This window comes from Cupressus sempervirens, chromosome 3, assembly GCF_028749045.1.
Source record: "Cupressus sempervirens isolate cs-2001-9-10 chromosome 3, ASM2874904v1, whole genome shotgun sequence".
NCBI lineage: Eukaryota > Viridiplantae > Streptophyta > Pinopsida > Cupressales > Cupressaceae > Cupressus > Cupressus sempervirens.
The window spans coordinates 806,914,236-806,933,237 of NC_143120.1; the positions used below are offsets into that span (position 1 = coordinate 806,914,236).

Genomic DNA, 19,002 nt, shown 5'->3' on the forward strand with positions numbered 1-19,002 from the left:
TTATCTCTACTCTATGGTGAGCCCAATTGAGTGCCACTTGACCCACTAGTGAAGCTAAAATCTTGTATTCTTGGCTTGTGTTTAGCCTTTACTTGTACCTTGTCATTTGGTTCACCTTATGCCTTTATTGAGAACTTTTTTGAAATTTCTTAGGATGTTGGTTTTGAAACCATACCCAAGAATGTAGTTGTATTATGCTCCTATGACAAGATCTGAGTTACTCATATTCTTGATGACTCCAATTGAGCGTATTTTATTTCCTTCTATTGCATGGCTTGAAATCTTTAATTGTTTTATATTTTATTTCTTGGGAATTACATTATTATGACTAGTTGGTGCAAAGTAGTGGAATCATGTGCCTTTCCAAGGTGGGTTGGGACACAAGGGGGTACTAGGGTAACCCTTGGAAGAGTTATGAATAAGAATTTATAGAACTCGTTAATAAAAATGGGACAAAACATAATAACAAAGATAAACTAACATTTGTATAGTGGTTGTGTACTAAAAGACACAATCTTGCATAGTTGTATCCATTTATAGATGTTGAGTTGACATAGCCATGGCTATCTATGGATGTTGAATGGGCATAGCAGTGGTCATCTTCTAAGTGATGTGAGTTGGCACAATAGAGCCCCCTTAATGAGGAAAGGAATACTTGAGTCCACATGGGCCTCTACGAGCCATGTGATGACACTTCATTCTTAAGTATTGTCACCATACTTTGTCTAGGTGTGCGTAATGACTTTGGTATACCTACAATATGATTCTACATTTGAGTGATTGCATTGGGTTACTTATTTTGTTCGCATTGATTACTATATTTTATTGGCATATGTACGAGCTTGTTATCTTTATGTGTACTTGATGTGTTCGATCGTATGACAATGTTTGGGATCATGATGAGGTGAGCCTAGGGGTACCACATGGCTAGGTTATGTGACACATCACTGTTGGGGACTAATTTACAAGTATTAGACTATTCTTAGTGGATGAGTACCAAGCATGATGTGTTCGTTTATATCCCTTTACATTTTTATATCAGCAATTCTATTATATATATTGTTTTACAAAGTAGATAAGATTAATTCTTTCATTTATTGATTGAATCAAGTGAGTACAACCTTAATTCAATGCATTTGAAAATCCTTGTATAGATTTGGCATTTCTTATACTATGTCTTGGTATACAATTATATACATACATCCATTGTTGTTCTACATTCATCCTTTAGTTATGCATATATATTTACTAGCTCTGCTTCTACGCATTCATTCTTGTAGACTAGCACATTTCTTTCAAGTTTTTGCACTTTAATTTACCAAATCTACACATTTATCCTAGCACTACACATTTGTAATAGTTTGATTTTCTCAAGGGTTTGAATGAAAAATAACTTTAGATTTAGCTTCCTTGTATTCTCAGGATCATTTTCCTCTGTTAATATTTTATTTTGTTTCCAACTAGATTTGATATCATTTAGTTCACTTTTCAATTTGGTTTTAAAATAAACCTTGTGAATGACTATGTCAAGGATGGACTCTGTCTCCTAAATTGCTAACCATTGACAATGGTTTGTTTCTATCTAGTAAGGTTTGTGAACATTGCCTAGACTCTCACAATGCATTTAAGAAACATGAACATTTGTTCTTGTTAGTGTATGGGGTTGTCTTTGAACACTTGAAATTTCTTGTAAGTTTTTTGTTTGTGCACACTCACATGACAATCATTTGTTTCCTTTTTTTTTTTTTTTTGCAAATTTGTGGCAGTGCACTTACAATTCATAATATTAATTCTATGCTTGAAAGAAATTTATTAGTTCATATTTAACACTAGGTTTTTGAAATATTAAGTAGCACATATTGAACCTTATGTTCTAGAGGTTCCTTGGAAGGGGATTACAAATAATAAACCTTTACCTTAACAAATTGATGACAAACTTGAAGAAATAAAATGAATGCTATGAGAAGTTTTAATAAAGAAACATAACATTTGATTATAAAAAACATGGTTGGCCATAATTTCCAAAAATCAAATTAATTCTATATAGGATTAGTACTTAAAAATATTCAAAACACTATAAGGACCACTTTCTTCTCTTGTTGTCAAGTAAATATATGTTCTCAACAAATTTAAGGGATCACTTTACCAAACTTACTGTATTGCTGGTGTAACATGTAACTCAAAGTTTTTTTGCCGTTGGTTGGAGGGAAATTAGACTTGGCCCTAGGCCTTGTGGTGGTGGCCCCTAACTTCCTCCCTAGTCATTATCATCACCAAACATCAAGCAAATTGTTTCAACTCTATTTTCTTCATTTGCATTGCTTTCTACTACTTTCTTACACCCACCTCAAAGAGAGAGGAAGAAACATTCCTAAATTGCTCAATACCCATTTGAGATAAAAGGGGAATCAAGACTATTCATATGTAAGATGATCGGGATAGCCATTTTTCATTTTTTGTTTCCAATAAGCATAAAAATGCTACAACTATGGCTATTGCAAGAGGTATGGCTATTGCAGAAGCCCACTTTATTTCTATATTGTATGAACTTGCCAAAGAGAATACATAAAGTGGAATCTTTTTCAAATGAAGTGGAAACTTTTATCTATTTCTTACAATAATCTTGAACGAACCCTAGAAGCACATAGTTTTAGAATGACAAAAGCTACAATAACCAATACATACAATACATAGAAAAAAGGAAGAAAATCCCACGTTCTATTCTAGAAATACAAGCCATATGAAATGGTTTCAATCTTTCTCTTCGAAGCCTTTAGATGCTTTTGTAGAATGAATGTTGTTGAAGTAGTAAGAATTTGTAACTTTTGTTATGAGAAATAAGAAACAATCAAATTAGTCGTACTTTTAGAAAATTGGGGAAAAGAAAGAAAAATGAGAAACTTTCTACCAAAATTGATAATGCTACAAAGAAACTTAAATTTCTAAAAATGAAATTTTTTAATCATAAATATATTATAACCAAAAAATCATAAAACCGACATGTTAGAATTTGTGAAAAACAAATATAATTCCAGAATCTATTGAAAGAGTTAGATTAAACAACAAGAAATGAAGTTTGACATAATAATAATAGGAGACCAATTTATGATGTAAATGTTTAGAGACACAATAACATCAATATTTCATAATGTGTTATATGATATATTTGATATATATATGAGACATGAAATACAAAGCACTAGCATGTTTATATATGCAAGAGCTAGGAGACATGGACAAGATCGAGAGAGGTGTCTCAACTTGGAGGAAGTACAATCTTGATGGAATACGCCACTCCAATCCACCAACAATCTAGACATGTGGTGTCCAAATTAGAATTAACTACGTGACATTTTAGGAGTAGTTGGAGTCGAATAAATGACTCAACAGTATCCACCTAATAATAACATCCAAAATATAAATTCCTCCTAATTTATGAGTTCACCTAGGTAAACTTAATAGAAGAGTGAAATGGAAAAGAACCATTTACTCTAACACGACAATCGTACAACATTTCCTTCCACAATAAGCCTATCAACTTAATAAAAGCCCTCCCTATTTATGAGAAGAGACCATATTGATATCATTAAGTGTGTCTTAAATAATTTACAAAGATTTTCCCCCATCTTTAATGATAGTATCTTCATAAAAATAAAATACACATCAAATTTACAAAGGTCACCTCTCCTTTGAAGATAACATCTTCATAACATTCAAAATGTACCATTGACTAGTCACCTTTAAATTTAAATAAAATGACTTTATAATTGAAAGCTATTACATATTTCACAAAATTAATACAAACAATATAGTCCCACTATCAACAAATAGTAGTACATTTTGACATTAAAGTGTGAATTCAAATATTGCCATATAGAAGGATATTATTTTCAATATATTAAAACTTAACTATTATTAATTAATTAATCTTTAATAAAAGAAGAATTAAATAAAAAATATTGAACTAAAGACAACTTTTAATTGATGGGATTTTGTTTCAATACTATTTATGGAAAGCTACTAAGGATCATTAGTAATCTGATTTAAATGTAAAGAAAGACATCCATTTTGTTTGTCCATAAATTATATTGTCCTAAAATTAGTAAATTTTCTATTTCGAACACAAAAGGTTTAGACATGCCAATTGTTTGTAATGACCATTTTTGACACAGATTGATTCTATTTCCTTCCATTAAAAACCCCATTAAATAAAGCTCAATGAAATACCCACACCAAGAACCCTATGCCAAAAACGGCTAAAAACTGCTCATACCTCATTTTAAGAGCTTAACTTCAAGCCAGAACTTAAAGCAGACGATCCAAACCAGCAAGACCGGTGGCATCGCTCCAGGCAGGATGAGAACTGCCATCGATATCGGCAGGAGTATTCCCTTCAGCAGGCCGGTGAGATTCTCCTCCAACCACTTCTTTGCAATCTGGACATTTTGATTTTTGCATTGGACCGCCGCATTCACCGACAACATAGTAATGGCCATTTGGGCATTTATACCAGTGCCCTCTTCCTCCCACTTCCCTTGTCATAACATTCACCACCTCTTCTACATCTCCACTCTCCATGTTTCTTTTGATTTCTCCAGTTTTTGCATGACCAGGATTTTGTTCCAGAATAATTTCGCAAATCGTCAACCCTGTTCTAAAGTCTAAGCAGGAATAGCAAACTGACACCCACTGCATCAATGACTCAATCGCTAACTCATTTTCAGCTATGATATTTTGATCATTGCTGCTGCTGAAATTCACATTATTTTTGCTGGAAGTAAATTTTGAAAATAGATTTGGAAGCTTTTCTTGGATTAGAGCTTTATATGAACTGCGTTCTAAAATGAAGAACATATGCTCTCTGGCCCGCTCATAATCCTTTAGTCCGCTGAGGGCTTTTGCCAGTCCCACATGGGCTTCAAGGGATCCTGGATTGAACCGGAATACTCTACTGAACTGTTGAATTGCTTTGTCATAAGATTTTTCCTTTAACATTTTGTTCCCCTTGTTCAGGTTTACAAACCCTAGAATTAACTTCTTGACTTCTTCAATCTGCCACAGCCTCTCCTTCACAATATTTGAATACCGCAATGATTTTCTTATGGGTGTTCTACATTCAGGACTGCAAAGTGCAAACCATATCACAAACAATATGAATATTAATCAAGAATTTACACAAAGTGTAAACCAAAATGAATCAAAAGACGAGTTTTAAATACAGAAATGTAAACTACAGAATTTTAAACTCACCATTGTTTAAGTTTAACAGAAACTGCGCCAGGCTCAGCTTCAAGTACCATCTCGTCCATACTCATCCATGTATCAAGGCCGCTTACTTCAAATACATGCTCACAGTCTATAAGCTGAACGAATCTATCCGTGGATTCATATTCCTCCAAATTCATCTGAGTAATGACATCAACATGCTTGGGATTGCAGGTCCTGCAAAACTTGGGACAGGGCTCTCCACAAAGGCCTATACATGGGTGTCCACAACTTAGAATTTCCTGGCATGGCTCATCACACAGATCTCTTGAGCAGATCTCATGGCAAAGACGATCACAAGTATAATGTTGGCAATTCCATTCGCATTTCTCCTTGCAAGGAATACATAGTGTTCCACATAGACGAGTACAACGACCGTGCAAGCACTGTTTCTCACAAGGATGCGTGCACGGCGGACAGGTTTCTGAACAACCAGCCATGCATTGGTGACCACAAGACAGGTCCCTGGAGCATCTTTCCTCGCAAGGAATGTGAGAAGTGCCTTGCTTACATGACCCACAAGTACCTCTGCACGTATGCTCACAACCAGAACTTAGAACCTTACCACAAGGCTCTTCACAGGAGTAATTAGCAGGGTCTTGGCAGCAAGGCAATGTTGCCTTATGACCACAAGGCAAATCCTTCATAACTAATTTCATACACGCTGAGCAGAGGCGTCCACATTTTGATGGGCACAGGTGTCCGCAATCAAATATAACATCAGAAGGCTCAATGCAGAGGGCATTCTCTGCAGGACGAGAGCAATGGAGAACTAATTGATGACCACATTTAGGAAGAACTTTGGGTACCGGAACCCTACGTGGAGGGCAATCTTCAGGGAAGTGACAAATCAGCGTACACTGATGACCACATGAGTTTTCAAATTTGTTTGGACATGGCTTTGGGCAAATTATCCTATCATGATTTGAGGGATGACACCTCCTTGTACAAGCATGCCCGCACTTCATCTGATATTCACAAGGCCGGCTACAACCTCCATCTTCCACTACCCTGAAATCTTCAGCTCTTGAAACTTTTGTTTCTCTTTGGGGATGGTTTTGACAAGCCAGTGAAAGAGCAGGTCCAATGGATTTGGCAGTCGCCAACTTCTGAATAACTGATTCCCATAGATCACTTTTCGAGGCTAAGAGCTCTGCATTCCCAAAGATATATAGCCCCATTTTGGCTCTTGACAATGCCACACATACTCTGTTTGATACTTTCAGAAACCCAATATTTCCCTTGGACCCTCCCACCCCAAACATTTTATTGCTCCTTACCAGAGATAATATGATAATTTTGCATTCCTCTCCCTGGTAGTTATCCACAGAACAAACTCGTGGACTCTTCAATGTTTCAGGGCACATCCTCTCTATTTTAGTCCGACTAAGAATACAGTCCTTGAGATTTTTCTGAATCTCGCTCATCTGACCTTTATACATGGTCAGAATTGTTATGTCACTGTTTTCATAACCTTGTTTTAGCAGATAATGGCAAAATTCTACAATCAGCCAAGCTTCCTTCACATTTACCTTGTTGCTGGTCTCAGTTGTCTCCGACTCCATAGCTTTATGATCCAAGAAAAAGACATTGTTCTGAATGCCTTTTATATTCTCAAAATTCTTTACGCTCTCATGATCTTGCAAGGAGGGATAGAGGTCTGATATAAGTACAGAGATTGAAGGCCTCATTCTTCTTTGATATCGAAGAGCCACATGCTCCAACCCACCCTTTATCAATCGCTCAAAGAGAGATATCTCCAGCTTGTGCTTGGTAGCCAATATATACTCGGCAACAGAAGGACGCAGTTGCAAGTGATCTCCCAATAGAATGAGGTGTTTGGTGAAAAACCCAATACATGGCAAAATGCTTGCTTCTAAAACCTCAGCAGCCTCTTCTATAATAACTATTTCTGCTCTTAGGCCTTGAAGAATGTTGTAACTCTTAGCAGCTGCTGTGGTTGTCATTCCTATTACATTGGCTTTTCTTAAAATATGGAGAGAGATCTCATCATCCAGCTGTTGCAGCTGACTACATACATTCTTATAGGCTTCCGTTAAATGCTGATATTCCTCTTTTTTTCTTTCTCTAATTTGGTCCAACCAATATTGAAGAAGCTTCTTTCTTGAATTTTCAGATAAAGTCCAGTCATCCTTAGGCCATAAAGTTTCATCCGAGGGAACTTCTGTGGAATATTCATCTGCTTGCACTACACCCAGAGCACTAGAACAGGCATCTTCATCTGGTTGCACAACCCACATAGCGCTAAAAATGGCATCTTCTACTGCTGGCAATGCCTCCTCAGCAGTAGCATCTTCATCTGTTGGCAATGCCTCCTCAGCAGTGGCATTTTCATCTGCTGCCATCACATCTTCATCTGCTGGCATTACTCCCAGAGCACTAGTAGTAGCCTCTTCATCTGCAGGCAATGCCTCCTTAGGAGAAGCATCTTCATCTGCCACCATTAACCCTTCAGGAATTGCGTAATCTCTAGATTCTTCATCAATACTGGAGATAACACTATAGTGTTCCCCAGATCCAGTAGCCTCACCGGGCTGATCTACAAGTGAAGCAAAAGTATTCCATGTGTCTAGAGCCATGGTTTCCTCAACCTTTTGCTTCCCTTTACTTTGGCGATGCCTTTGCTGAGTTTTCTCAGCTTGTTCTGCAATCTCTTCTAACCACATTTTTTGTAGTTTTTGAGATATTTCATCATTCGGCTCGAGGGATTGGATGCATCGTTTTAAGGATATGTTCCTTAGCATATTTTTGGATACATGCTTTTGGTTCATAAGGCTTTTGCAGCGTTGAATCTGCTTCTGCAAGTTGGTTTTAGTCTGCATCAGATCTCTGTACCTTGTGCGACATGAAGGAGGAATGGCAATTCCACATCTGACCTCCTTCAAGGTTCGCTTCTGCATAATTTCATTTGAAGACCTACTCCCAAGTCGAATCATGTTGGGTTCAATCGAGTAAACGGATTCCAGGAACTGATCCAGTGCATGGTTTGTATAACAGATCACCAGTATAGGTCCCCGCTTCACATTAGAAAGAAGAATGCTGGCAATCTTCAAGCCAACATAAGTTTTCCCAGTACCAGGAGGGCCTTGGATGAGAGCGAGCCTTTTTGTTATGCCCTGTTTTACAGCTTCCATCTGACTTTCATCCAGGCCACAATCCCACTGAGGCCATTCTTCTCTCAAGATCTGAACTTCGCCTGTTCCCAAGCATCTACTGATGTTTGGAAATGCAGTCTTAAAATCATAAGCATCCTTTTGTTTCCTCTGTTGCACATAAGAAGGTTCCAAGACATTAGGTTGCAATGACAACAAATGCTCCGAGAAAGGAAGCTCTTCCATTTCAGGCTTTTGAAGACATTTCAAGACATGGCGATAGGCTTCAAAATAAGATGAAGTGGACTCAATCATTTCATATGTTTTGTTAATTTGTAAATCCACGGGGCCATCCCCCCTGCTTGGGATGAGCTGCAACGCAAGAATTCCCTTCTCCTGTCGTTCCTTGACGAGTCCCCATAAATAGGTATGAAATCCATCACAGGAAATGCAGAGCAGTGAACCAAATAAGAGCCGGTCTAATAAACTCCAGGCAACCACTTTCTTCTTAGAGATTTCAAATGAAATGCAATGTTCCACACCCTCATTCCCCACCTGTACTCGAACTAATTCTACTTTTGTATACCTTCTTATGTTGCTTGGGATTAAATTCTTGCGAAAATCTTGTATTGCGCGTCTTACTGATGCAAAGCAATCTTCACGGGTCAAATGAAATTGTATCGACAGATATTCCTCCGCACTATTATAACTCTCACATATTCGATTAATCGGTACATTTCTGGGATGAGGGCAAGCCATTTCCTCCTCGCTTGGTATTATTGCACACGTTCTGAAAGATTCCTGTCCACATCCAACCGGTGATAAAATTCAAGTCAAGAAACACCATAATGGTTTTGCTTCATGCATAATTTGACATCTACGAAATTCAGTCTAGAATATTTTAACATAAAACCAAAGATCATAACCTAAACATAGTTGTTACGGCAAATTTTGAGACAATGTTAGGTAGATTGGCGTTGTTAAGCTTCGCACTTGAGCTATAAGAAAGAAAGTTGGCTCCCAGAGAATCATCACCTCTGTTCTTCAAAGTTTTTCTATTTGTATTAAGCTTGCTACTTAGTTTCACAAATAGTTATATTTAATTTTATAGACGTTTCATGAACTACTAATAAAAAACAAATGAAGAACAGACTCATGTATACTATCTATGTGCAGGGTAATGACATCGGAGGAACTATTGCTTCTTTAATAATCATTCAGTTGGATGTCATGGAAAGGGTTAGGCTTTCTATTTTGATTTTGCGGATAGCTTCGTTTTTCATAGAACTGAAATAATTAGTTCTCCGAGCAATCTTTGGCTTGGATCTCAATCTCATGTATCCAGAGTTTTGAAAGGCGAGGAAGGGTGGATTGACATTAAGCCATGCTGGTCTCTCGACGGCCGATGGATTGCATTCTCCTCTACCAGACATAACCCACTGTAGGAGGTGTATTTAGTTCATCAGCACAGAGCTGGCCTATATAGAGTCCTAAGTTGAAAAAATGAAAAGGATTAACCTTATATTCTTTAGCCTCTATTCGTAAAGCTTGAAGTTTACTACCAGTTTTAGTGGGGTATCGGCATAACTCGTTTCTGTGCCCAACCTATCCGAGCCTTATGAAGAGCTTTTTGTGTCTACATTCAGTGGAAGTCATCTGCAGAGGCTGACATTCAAAACTTTTCAAGATTGGAATCAGGATTTATTGGATTTAAATCACTAGGTTTGGGTGGTACTAGAATGTCTGTAGAGAAGCTCAAAGGTGACTGGATGAGCCTCTGTGGAGTGTAAAATCATAGTGCTTTTTCTGGTTTCCAGCTCTAGCATACGAAGATAATAATTCGAACTGCAACCAATCGTACCCCTTTTCATTTTCTTGAATAGCTGCCCTAAATTTATACACTAGATTGTATTGGGTTAAAAGAGTATTCACCATTGGCTTTCGAACAAGGGCTTCCCCATTATTTATTTTCAGAGTATCACTATTGGTAGGCGTAAAGATTGAATTATCCTTTCATTACTACTGGTATTCTTCAAATATTGTAAGACGAACATATCTATATGTATTGGTAGAAGGAATGATTGAATTATCCTTTCATTACTTTGGTATTCTTTAATTATTGTTGTTATTTTAGTTATATATTATTATAAATTTTATATAATTTTGCTACTGTAATTGACCTGTTAGTTTAATAAGTCTTATAAATATATTTTAGCATTAGTCTTTAATATATATTTTTTAGTGTTCTCTATATTGGCTACTAGGAAATATTTTCTATGGTAAATCTAATTGTGGTATTGTTGATAGATTCAATTGTGTAGTTTTTTGAATCAAACTTATTGATACATGTTTTGATGAGTAGTGGTTCACACAAACCCAACTCTCATGAGAATGAATGCAACAATGTGAACACTACTCATGAAACATGGGTCAACAAGTTTGACTCAAAATTTTATATGGTTGAATCCTGATAGCAATATCACAATTTGACTTGCTGGGGAAAATATCTCCTACTTAGTGATTGATGAACTTAAGGGGTGTTGTAATGAATGGTTCATAAGGCACAACATTTTTTGCAAATGAGATTGCAAGCAAGGTGAGTTTAACTATGGAAGAAACTTGGTGGTTCAGCACACACGAGCTGCTAGTTATCAATTGATAAGCTTAAAGGGTGTTATAATGGATTCATAAAGTGCAACATTTTTTGCAAATGGGGTTGCAAGCAAAGTGAGTTTAAGCGTAGAAGAATCTCGGTCGTTAAGCCCATACAAGCTCCCAATAATCAATTAATGAGCTTAAGGGGTGTTATAATGAATGGCTATAAAGCACAACATTTTTTTGCAAATGAGGTAGCAAGTAGGTTTAACCATGGAAGAAACTTCCCAAAAGTCTTAGTACTTTCCCTCTTAGCATCACTTTGATGCAATGAGTACTAAGTATTTCATTAAATCTTATAGAAGATAAATTCTGGTGAACCACTACTCATAAAATACTCATAAAATATTGATAAACGAACTTAACTTAAACTACATAGTTGTATCCTACAACAATATCACAATATTTTCTATATTATTTAATTGCAATATTTATTTTTTTTAAATTGAATCATATAAACAGTTTCTATTTAACAGTCTAATGAAAATGTCAATTTAATATAAAGAAGCCTTTAAAACTATGATTAAATATCACAAACAAGCTGTGGAAAATATCTTTTACCCTTCATTAATAGATCTTTACCATACAGAATTTTATACTTTCATGTGATATGTTCCTTAAAGTGTTCAATTGCTCTTACCAGAAAAACAGATCAAAAAGGAAAGATTGACAGATCTATCAAATCTTATTGCTTATGAATCTCACCTGAGAAGCCTCTTCCGACCTTGCAAGAAACTGAAGGCGTTTCAATTTATCCCGATACTCCACAACCTTCAAAAACTCGGCATAGATTTCACGCTTCTCATCACCTTCGGGAAGCCCATCCAGTGCGTCTCTGAGAGCTTCAACTGCAACAAACCTCCACCCATCTTCAGTTCGGCTCTGCAATTCATGGTAAAGGCGAATCACTGGCCATATTTCCTTTGCCTTGGGTTGGACCATGTTCGCAAAATGGGCTTGAATCTGAGCAAGAAATGCAGAGCCCACAAACACCCCATAAATTCTATTTGTATCGTGTTTCTGCAAACTACCCCTCATGTCATCTCCTGTCACCAGCTTAGCTACTCTGAGAACAATGTGGAAGGGTAGATTGCGGTTGTCAACAATCTGCGTGAGAGCATGGCGTCCTTCATCTGAACTCAGATAAGAAATGAGATGGGTTGTGGGAATCCCATCTTGGTTTCTTAGCCATCTCTCTATTTGAGCTCCAGATTGTAAACGACTTGTACAGAAAGGGTTTCTACTCCTAGACGACTGATTGCAGTCAGCTTGTCTAGTAAAAATGTCATTTTTATTAGTCTGATCTAGTGATGGCCGACGCCTGCGATTATACATCTTCTACTGGGTGCACAAGATCTTTTCGTCTCTGAAGAAAACCAGAATGACGAGCCAGAGATTAAACAACTAATCGTTCTATTTCAGCGTAGAGAATTCTAACAAGTCCCTATCTAGAAAACTCGCTGTGCTTAAAGATTGAGAAATGTTCTGTTTGCAGGCAATGAAGTTACTTAGAATTGACGGGAGTACGGGAAAGGATTACGTGGCATACTTTGCATTCTGGTTCGTAACTCTTTGCTCGGCTACAGGACTGGTGATATGACTAAAGGTAATATTTTTGCATTTCATTCGTACTGAACATAATTTGCACCGGCTACGGTGCAACATAATTTGCACAATTTGCACCGGACCCAGGAGTTTGTGCCGTTAAACATAATAGTTCCGTCTTCGCACGATCTCCTTTACCGTCAATATACTTATATATTCAAATTATTAGTCCCTGCATTGCATAAAGCATGAAATAATGTTTTTAGTGGTACATAATTAATTTGAATTAAAACATATTGTCTTATTTTAAAGTCTAATCATTAAATATTTTTTGTATGATTAAAATCTAATTTTTTTATTGGTTGAGTGGATTTTTGCCAAGAGTAATTTTGTTTTTTAATTGTCAAAAATTAAAGAGAAAGGACAAAAGATAAACTTGTATTAATTACAACCACCTCTATTGTCAGAGACTATTGACACTACCTGTTATCTCGACTAAGCCAGCCCTGTTACTTTTGTAACTATGACATGAGAGATGTGACATCCTAGTCTTCTATTTTACTATGCCAACTGGCCTCCATGATGCAATGAATTTGACATGCCAAAAAAATACATTGAACACCATGTGTTTGCCACCAATAGGGAGATGAGTGACTGTGTTTTATTAACAGGAAGATGAATGATTGTGTTTTATATGAATAAGAATGTGAACAATCGCATGGTGTTGTTTTTCATTAAAAAAATGACATTATTAAATCATATTTACTATTTACTTTTTAGCTTTTTAAATTTTATGAAACAATTTTTATTTTTTATCAGTTTTGCCTTCCAATGTGAACAACAGCGTAATATTGTTTTGCATCAAACATGACATTATTGAATAGTCTTTACTTTTTTTGCTTTTTAAATTTTACCAAACAGTTTTTTATATTTGACACTTTTGCCCTCACTAACTTTTGAATTAAGCAAAAATTGTAAAAATTTTGATTTCTCAAAAATGTTGACATAATGGTAAAAGCATAGATATTGGAATATTTTTAAATAAAAGTATGTTGAAATATTTTGAATTTATTTTTATTCATAGAAAAAAATTAATATATTAAATATATTATTAAATAAAAAAATGACATTTTTCTTTTATCTTTCATCAATTTTAAATCTTATTAAAACTTTCTTTGCTTAATTTAATCTTATTAAATCTTATTAGAGCAGAGGTTTTTGAAAGAAGGGATAATGACACCCGTCATATTGTTTGCTCCCAAAGAAAGGAACTTCAAACTTGAAAGGAGACTCAGCTCAGCCGGAATGCTGTCATGTAGTTGGTTAGAGGAGAGTGCCAGGTAATGCAAACTACGGCAAGCAGAAAGAGAGGCGGGAATGGTACTTGTAATTGATTGTGGCTGAGCCTAAGTTTCTTCAGACGGCCAAGTTTCCCAATTTCAGGCAGGATGGTACCGGTGAGGGCATTGTTTGAGAGGTCTAAGGATTGAAGAGAGGTTAGATTCCCGAGCAAAGGAGAGATGGTGCCTGATAAGTTCATATAAGATAAGTTGAGGGCTAGGATTGAGTGGAAAGAGGGATCACAGGTAATGGCAGACCAATTACAGAGGGGTAGAAGGGGAGACCAATCAGGCAGTGAAGAGGCTTTGTTGGTGGAAATTATAGCCGCTTTGAAATGCAAGAGCAATTGCTGCTGTTGAGAGATGTTCAGAGCAGAGACTGAAAAGATGCAGAGCATGATGCAAGGGTACAACAGAAGAGCAGCCATGATAGACAAGGCCAAGGCAGGAGGACGCACGGTGGGAATCAATTAATAGGAGATGGGGTCTAAATAAGTTAAGTCATTGCACTTTAATTCTTTGAGACTGGATGGTAAAGGAGTGGTCTGTCATATATTATTAGTGTAGTATTTAATATGATGTTTAATTTTTTTTTAAAAAATTATATGTTTGGTCAGAACACAATTTGATAGTGTAGAAAGTCAAATAATCAGTATTTAGATTACTAATAAGAAAAAACTTATTCATAAAATATGCTTAGATTAATAAGATAAATAGAGGTTTCACGAGAGACGAGAAAAATCTTGATGAGTGAAGGGTTTAAAGTGATCATGAAGATCGAAGTCTCCAGTTATGAGAAATTCTATAACAGAACAGCTGTGAAACCATGTAACCTGGCCAAACAAGTGTTTAAATTTTACATGCCACTTTTATGAGAAGTCCATTTGACAGACAATATATTTCCAAAATCAATCAAATCTGGTCACGGCATTGAATCTTCTCGTACGCAAAAGAAATGTGTGAAAAATTGGAAGCGTCTATCTTGTCGACTAAAATTTTGGAAAATTAGTAGGATGACTTTTCTCCTCCACATTATCATCCACGTCAAATTTACACTGACTTTTCTCCTCCCCATTATGCGTGCACAGCTGACAATTATTTCGAGGATTTTCGCAAATATGCATCCTTCTAATTCCAAGCAAACACGCTCTTCTCGCCACTATGGCACCTCCCAAACCTCCACTCTCAATACCGGCAACACGAACAAATCGGATTGCGTGGTGGCAGAATAATTAACTAATTAAACCGCCGTTTCAGTTGCTACAAGCTATTCAAAAAGCCACTTACTTAAAAGTTGGCAGTTAAAACACTTAGCAACCCCTCCTATACATTCTTCTGTGAGCGCAGAGAGTAATTTATAGGAAAGTAAAGATTGAACGAAGAAGAATAAGAACGAAAATTCACGCAATAGATTCGAAATGCTTGCTTAAATCTGTTTGACTTTCAGTCAGTCTGTGGAATTTCCAACCCTGAAGACGGATATGATCTACACAATTGGAAACTATTGTGTGAAAAGTAACATCGGTAAAATTCTCATAATTTCCATTTGCCCAACCATGCTCCTATTCTTCAGAACAAGTTTACCATTTAAATTTCCCATATTTCCTGGTTGCGTGAGACTTTCATGACAAACTCTGCCCCCAATGTGAAATCTTATCGGCTAATTATACAAGTTGTCCTATTCATTTTTATGAATGTCTATTATTATAATCCAAGGTAAAATAATAGATTGTAGACCAAAGCATATGCAATTTACATAAATGAAGTGTACAAATTTGTCCTCACAAGAAGACTTCACAAATCTGACAATGAAGTATATAGTGAAATATTTAAATTGATATCTCTAACACCATATTAGGGTGGTTGTTTACCACTTAAAACTCCAATTAGAATCACAGATACATAAGAAAATATTGATGTAAGATGATTTACCTTCTTTTAAAGTGATACAAAAACTATATGGAAGGTTACAATAGATCAACATCATTTTATTTATTTATTTATTATTATTTTAACTCTTTTATTTTATAATTTAATCAATTAATTAAATAACTTTTATTGATATTATTTAAATTTTAGGATCACTTAATTAAGATACTTTATAGAAATTGAGAACATAACACTTTTTGGTAGGAATTCAACTAGTAATAGAGTCGTGGTGTGCAATAAACTTACATAGAAGATGTATAAAAAGTCAATAAAAATATTAGTGTATTTTTTAGTTTTTTTGCATACATGTATCTTATATAGGTAATTTAGCCTTGAATGATGTTTCACATGTAACAAAAATTTAAAATATAACTACTACTACTTTTTAGTTTCATTTTTTATGCTTATGATAGATTTTGTATGTGTTAGAAGTGAATGTTTTTTATTAAAATAATTATTTAAAATAGTTATAAAAAACAACATCGATTTCAATATAACAAGACACACATGATGTTGCTTTCGCTACTCTTTGCAAGCAACATGGAATTTTGAATGAAACTTGATATTATCTTAACAAACAAAACATTGAGACTAGGTCCCTTTGCATCTAGTCGAACGATCACCTCTCCCATTTTTGGGTAAGAATTTTGAAATAGGAAAGCTATTCAAACCCTAAAATATTTACAAAAGCCCATAAACAAAAGATGGCCTTTGAGCAATAGGCACCATTTTTAATCATTGATACTGGGGCACTTTGCATTAATATTAGCATTTAATATGAGGATCTCATTTGTGGGTAGGATTATTCAAACCATAAAATCATTTGAAAAATACACAACTAAAAGTCATTCTGCCATAGCCTCAACAAGATGGAGTCAAATGACATGCACAAATCAAGATATAATAAATAAAACTCAGGTCGATTGACAACATCCCGAGTTAGAAAGAAAAGGAGGAATTGCTATGAAAGGAGATTCTACAACCTACACATCTCATGCATTCCTAAAAAAATGGTGGTTAAAGAAAGTTTGGTGAAGGAGGAAGTTAATCCACATTCAATGGTGAGTGGGAGCTACAAAAGTTTAGAAAATAAAGAACAATAAAAAAAAAGTTGTTTTCAATATTGTTTTTGCTCCCTGGGTAAGCCCACAATAATGGTTCCCACTTTTCATCATGAAGAAATCAGATGAAAAGTGGGAAAATCATCTTTTATGGGCTTTGAATGAAGCCCACCTAGGGCTTCATTTGAAGTCGTGGCCCTAGGGGCTTCGTTTGAAGCCTTAGCCTTTGCTCAAAGGCCCTTGTTCCACATGCCATAGGGGCTTCACTCGAAGCCCCTTGTTCCAATTGCCACAAGGGCTTTGAATGAAGCCTTACGGATTTGAGCGAAGCCCCTAGGTCCAATAGGTGGCCCAAAAGTGGGCTAGGGGGCTTTGTTCAAGCCCCTTGGGGCCAATAGGTGGTTGAAAAGTGGGCTAGGGGGATTCGTTCGAACCCCCTTGGGGCTACCCAAATAACCCCTCAGGGGGCTTTGAATGAATCCCCTTTGTTCGAAGCCTCTCCAAGGGCTTCATTCAAAACCCCCTTCTTTTGAGGGTCCCAAAATTGGAAATTTTACAAACTTACTCAAATTTCTATCAATTTTTTTCCCTTTTGAGGGCTTAAACAAGGGCTAAACAGATCCATATTCTAAAGCTAAATATAGAAAATTGTTGTACTCTGAATAAGATTTCTAATGACTATATTTTTATTATATATTGTGTTTATCATGATGTTTAATTTTTAGTTTTATTAAATATAGGTTGTCTGCCCATTTCACAAATCTAGATTTGAAGCTTCAGGAAAAATAGATAATGAGAAAATCAAAAAATTCAAAAATATGCCCATCAAAGGTATTTGTGTTAACTTTCTATAAAATCAAGAAAAAATTCATTTCGATAAATACAACTCAAATTATATTGATAAAAAATAAGCTATGTCTAAGTTATCGTTAGCATCACTTTACCATTAAATAAAATCTATATTTTTTAATGAAATTGAATAAACCAATTAAACTTGCTAGATATTTATGTTTCTATTCTATCCTTGAAAGAATTTTCTCATTATCATTTTTAAAAAATAGTTATCTTGATGAAACGACTCGTCACTCTTTGAAAATGCCAATTTTCATATAAACCACTTTTGACAGGAGATGGAAAAATGGTCTTCAAATGATTTTTAAAAAAAAATTAAAAAATACTTTTAGAAACTAGATAGAAAATTCTAAAAACCACTAGTTTACATCATAATCAAATTATTTACGGTTTTGTAGCAATATGCATTTGCAAATCAAGTTTTTGTTAAAAATATCTACTATAGTGTTAAACTTGGCCAAAACGTGGGAACCATTACCATGGCCTTAACCCTCTACCAATAGAATTAGTGATAATTATCTTTATTAATGGCTAATTAAGTACTCTTGTTTCCTTAAAGTTATTTCTAGAAATGGCTGGATCATTTCCTCATTTATTTTCTAGTTGATCTTATAAATACTAAATGAATTTAATTTTTTTTAGTTTGAGAAAATATGGCTTTCTCACATAAATCATGAGAGAGGTGTCATGAAAAGAGGAAGGTTGGATGTAGAGGGAGTTGTTATGCTTGAAGAGCTGTAAAGAAATTGATGTTCGTCAAGGATAAAGTCAGGAAATGGAATGGGGATATTTTTGTAAGATATATTTGTCTCCAAAAATTACATCAAAGCTAATTTAATAAAATATTCAGAAGAGAATCTATGTTAAGGGCTATAGAGAAGGTACTATGGCCGAGGAGACTAATCTACTAGGAAAATACTGTGATATAATTACTAAGGAGGAAGTTTACTCGAAGCAGATGTCTTGGACTTTATGCCTTACTATTGGACATAAGAATACCAAATTTTTCCATATGATAGCTTCTAACCTTAGATCTTATAATAAAACATCACACATCATAACATGTTTTCTCAAATTAGAGGAGAATGATATGAGAGGTGAGGCTGTTCACTTATTTTCTTTGCTATCTTCTTTTGATTCTTCGTTAAGTCTTGAAGACTAGGATTTGTTGATGTCATGGACATCCCCACTATTTTAAGGGAACATCTGAATAAGTATCTTTTTGTTCTTCCTTCTTCTAAA

At 35.5% G+C, this 19,002-nt stretch overlaps 1 protein-coding gene and 1 pseudogene across 1 annotated transcript; both read right to left on the reverse strand.

The window, feature by feature from the left end:
* Positions 1–19,002, reverse strand: part of LOC149569258 (uncharacterized) — a 272,149-nt pseudogene that overhangs the window by 141,519 nt on the left and 111,628 nt on the right.
* LOC149569260 (uncharacterized) lies at positions 4,084–12,512 on the reverse strand. Its single transcript, XM_089822004.1, has 3 exons — positions 11,739–12,512; positions 5,251–9,179; positions 4,084–5,122 (listed from the first exon to the last, which is right to left on the reverse strand). The coding sequence occupies exons 1-3, from the start codon at positions 12,366–12,368 to the stop codon at positions 4,306–4,308; spliced, it is 5,376 nt and encodes a 1,791-aa protein (XP_089678130.1). The 5' UTR covers positions 12,369–12,512; the 3' UTR covers positions 4,084–4,305.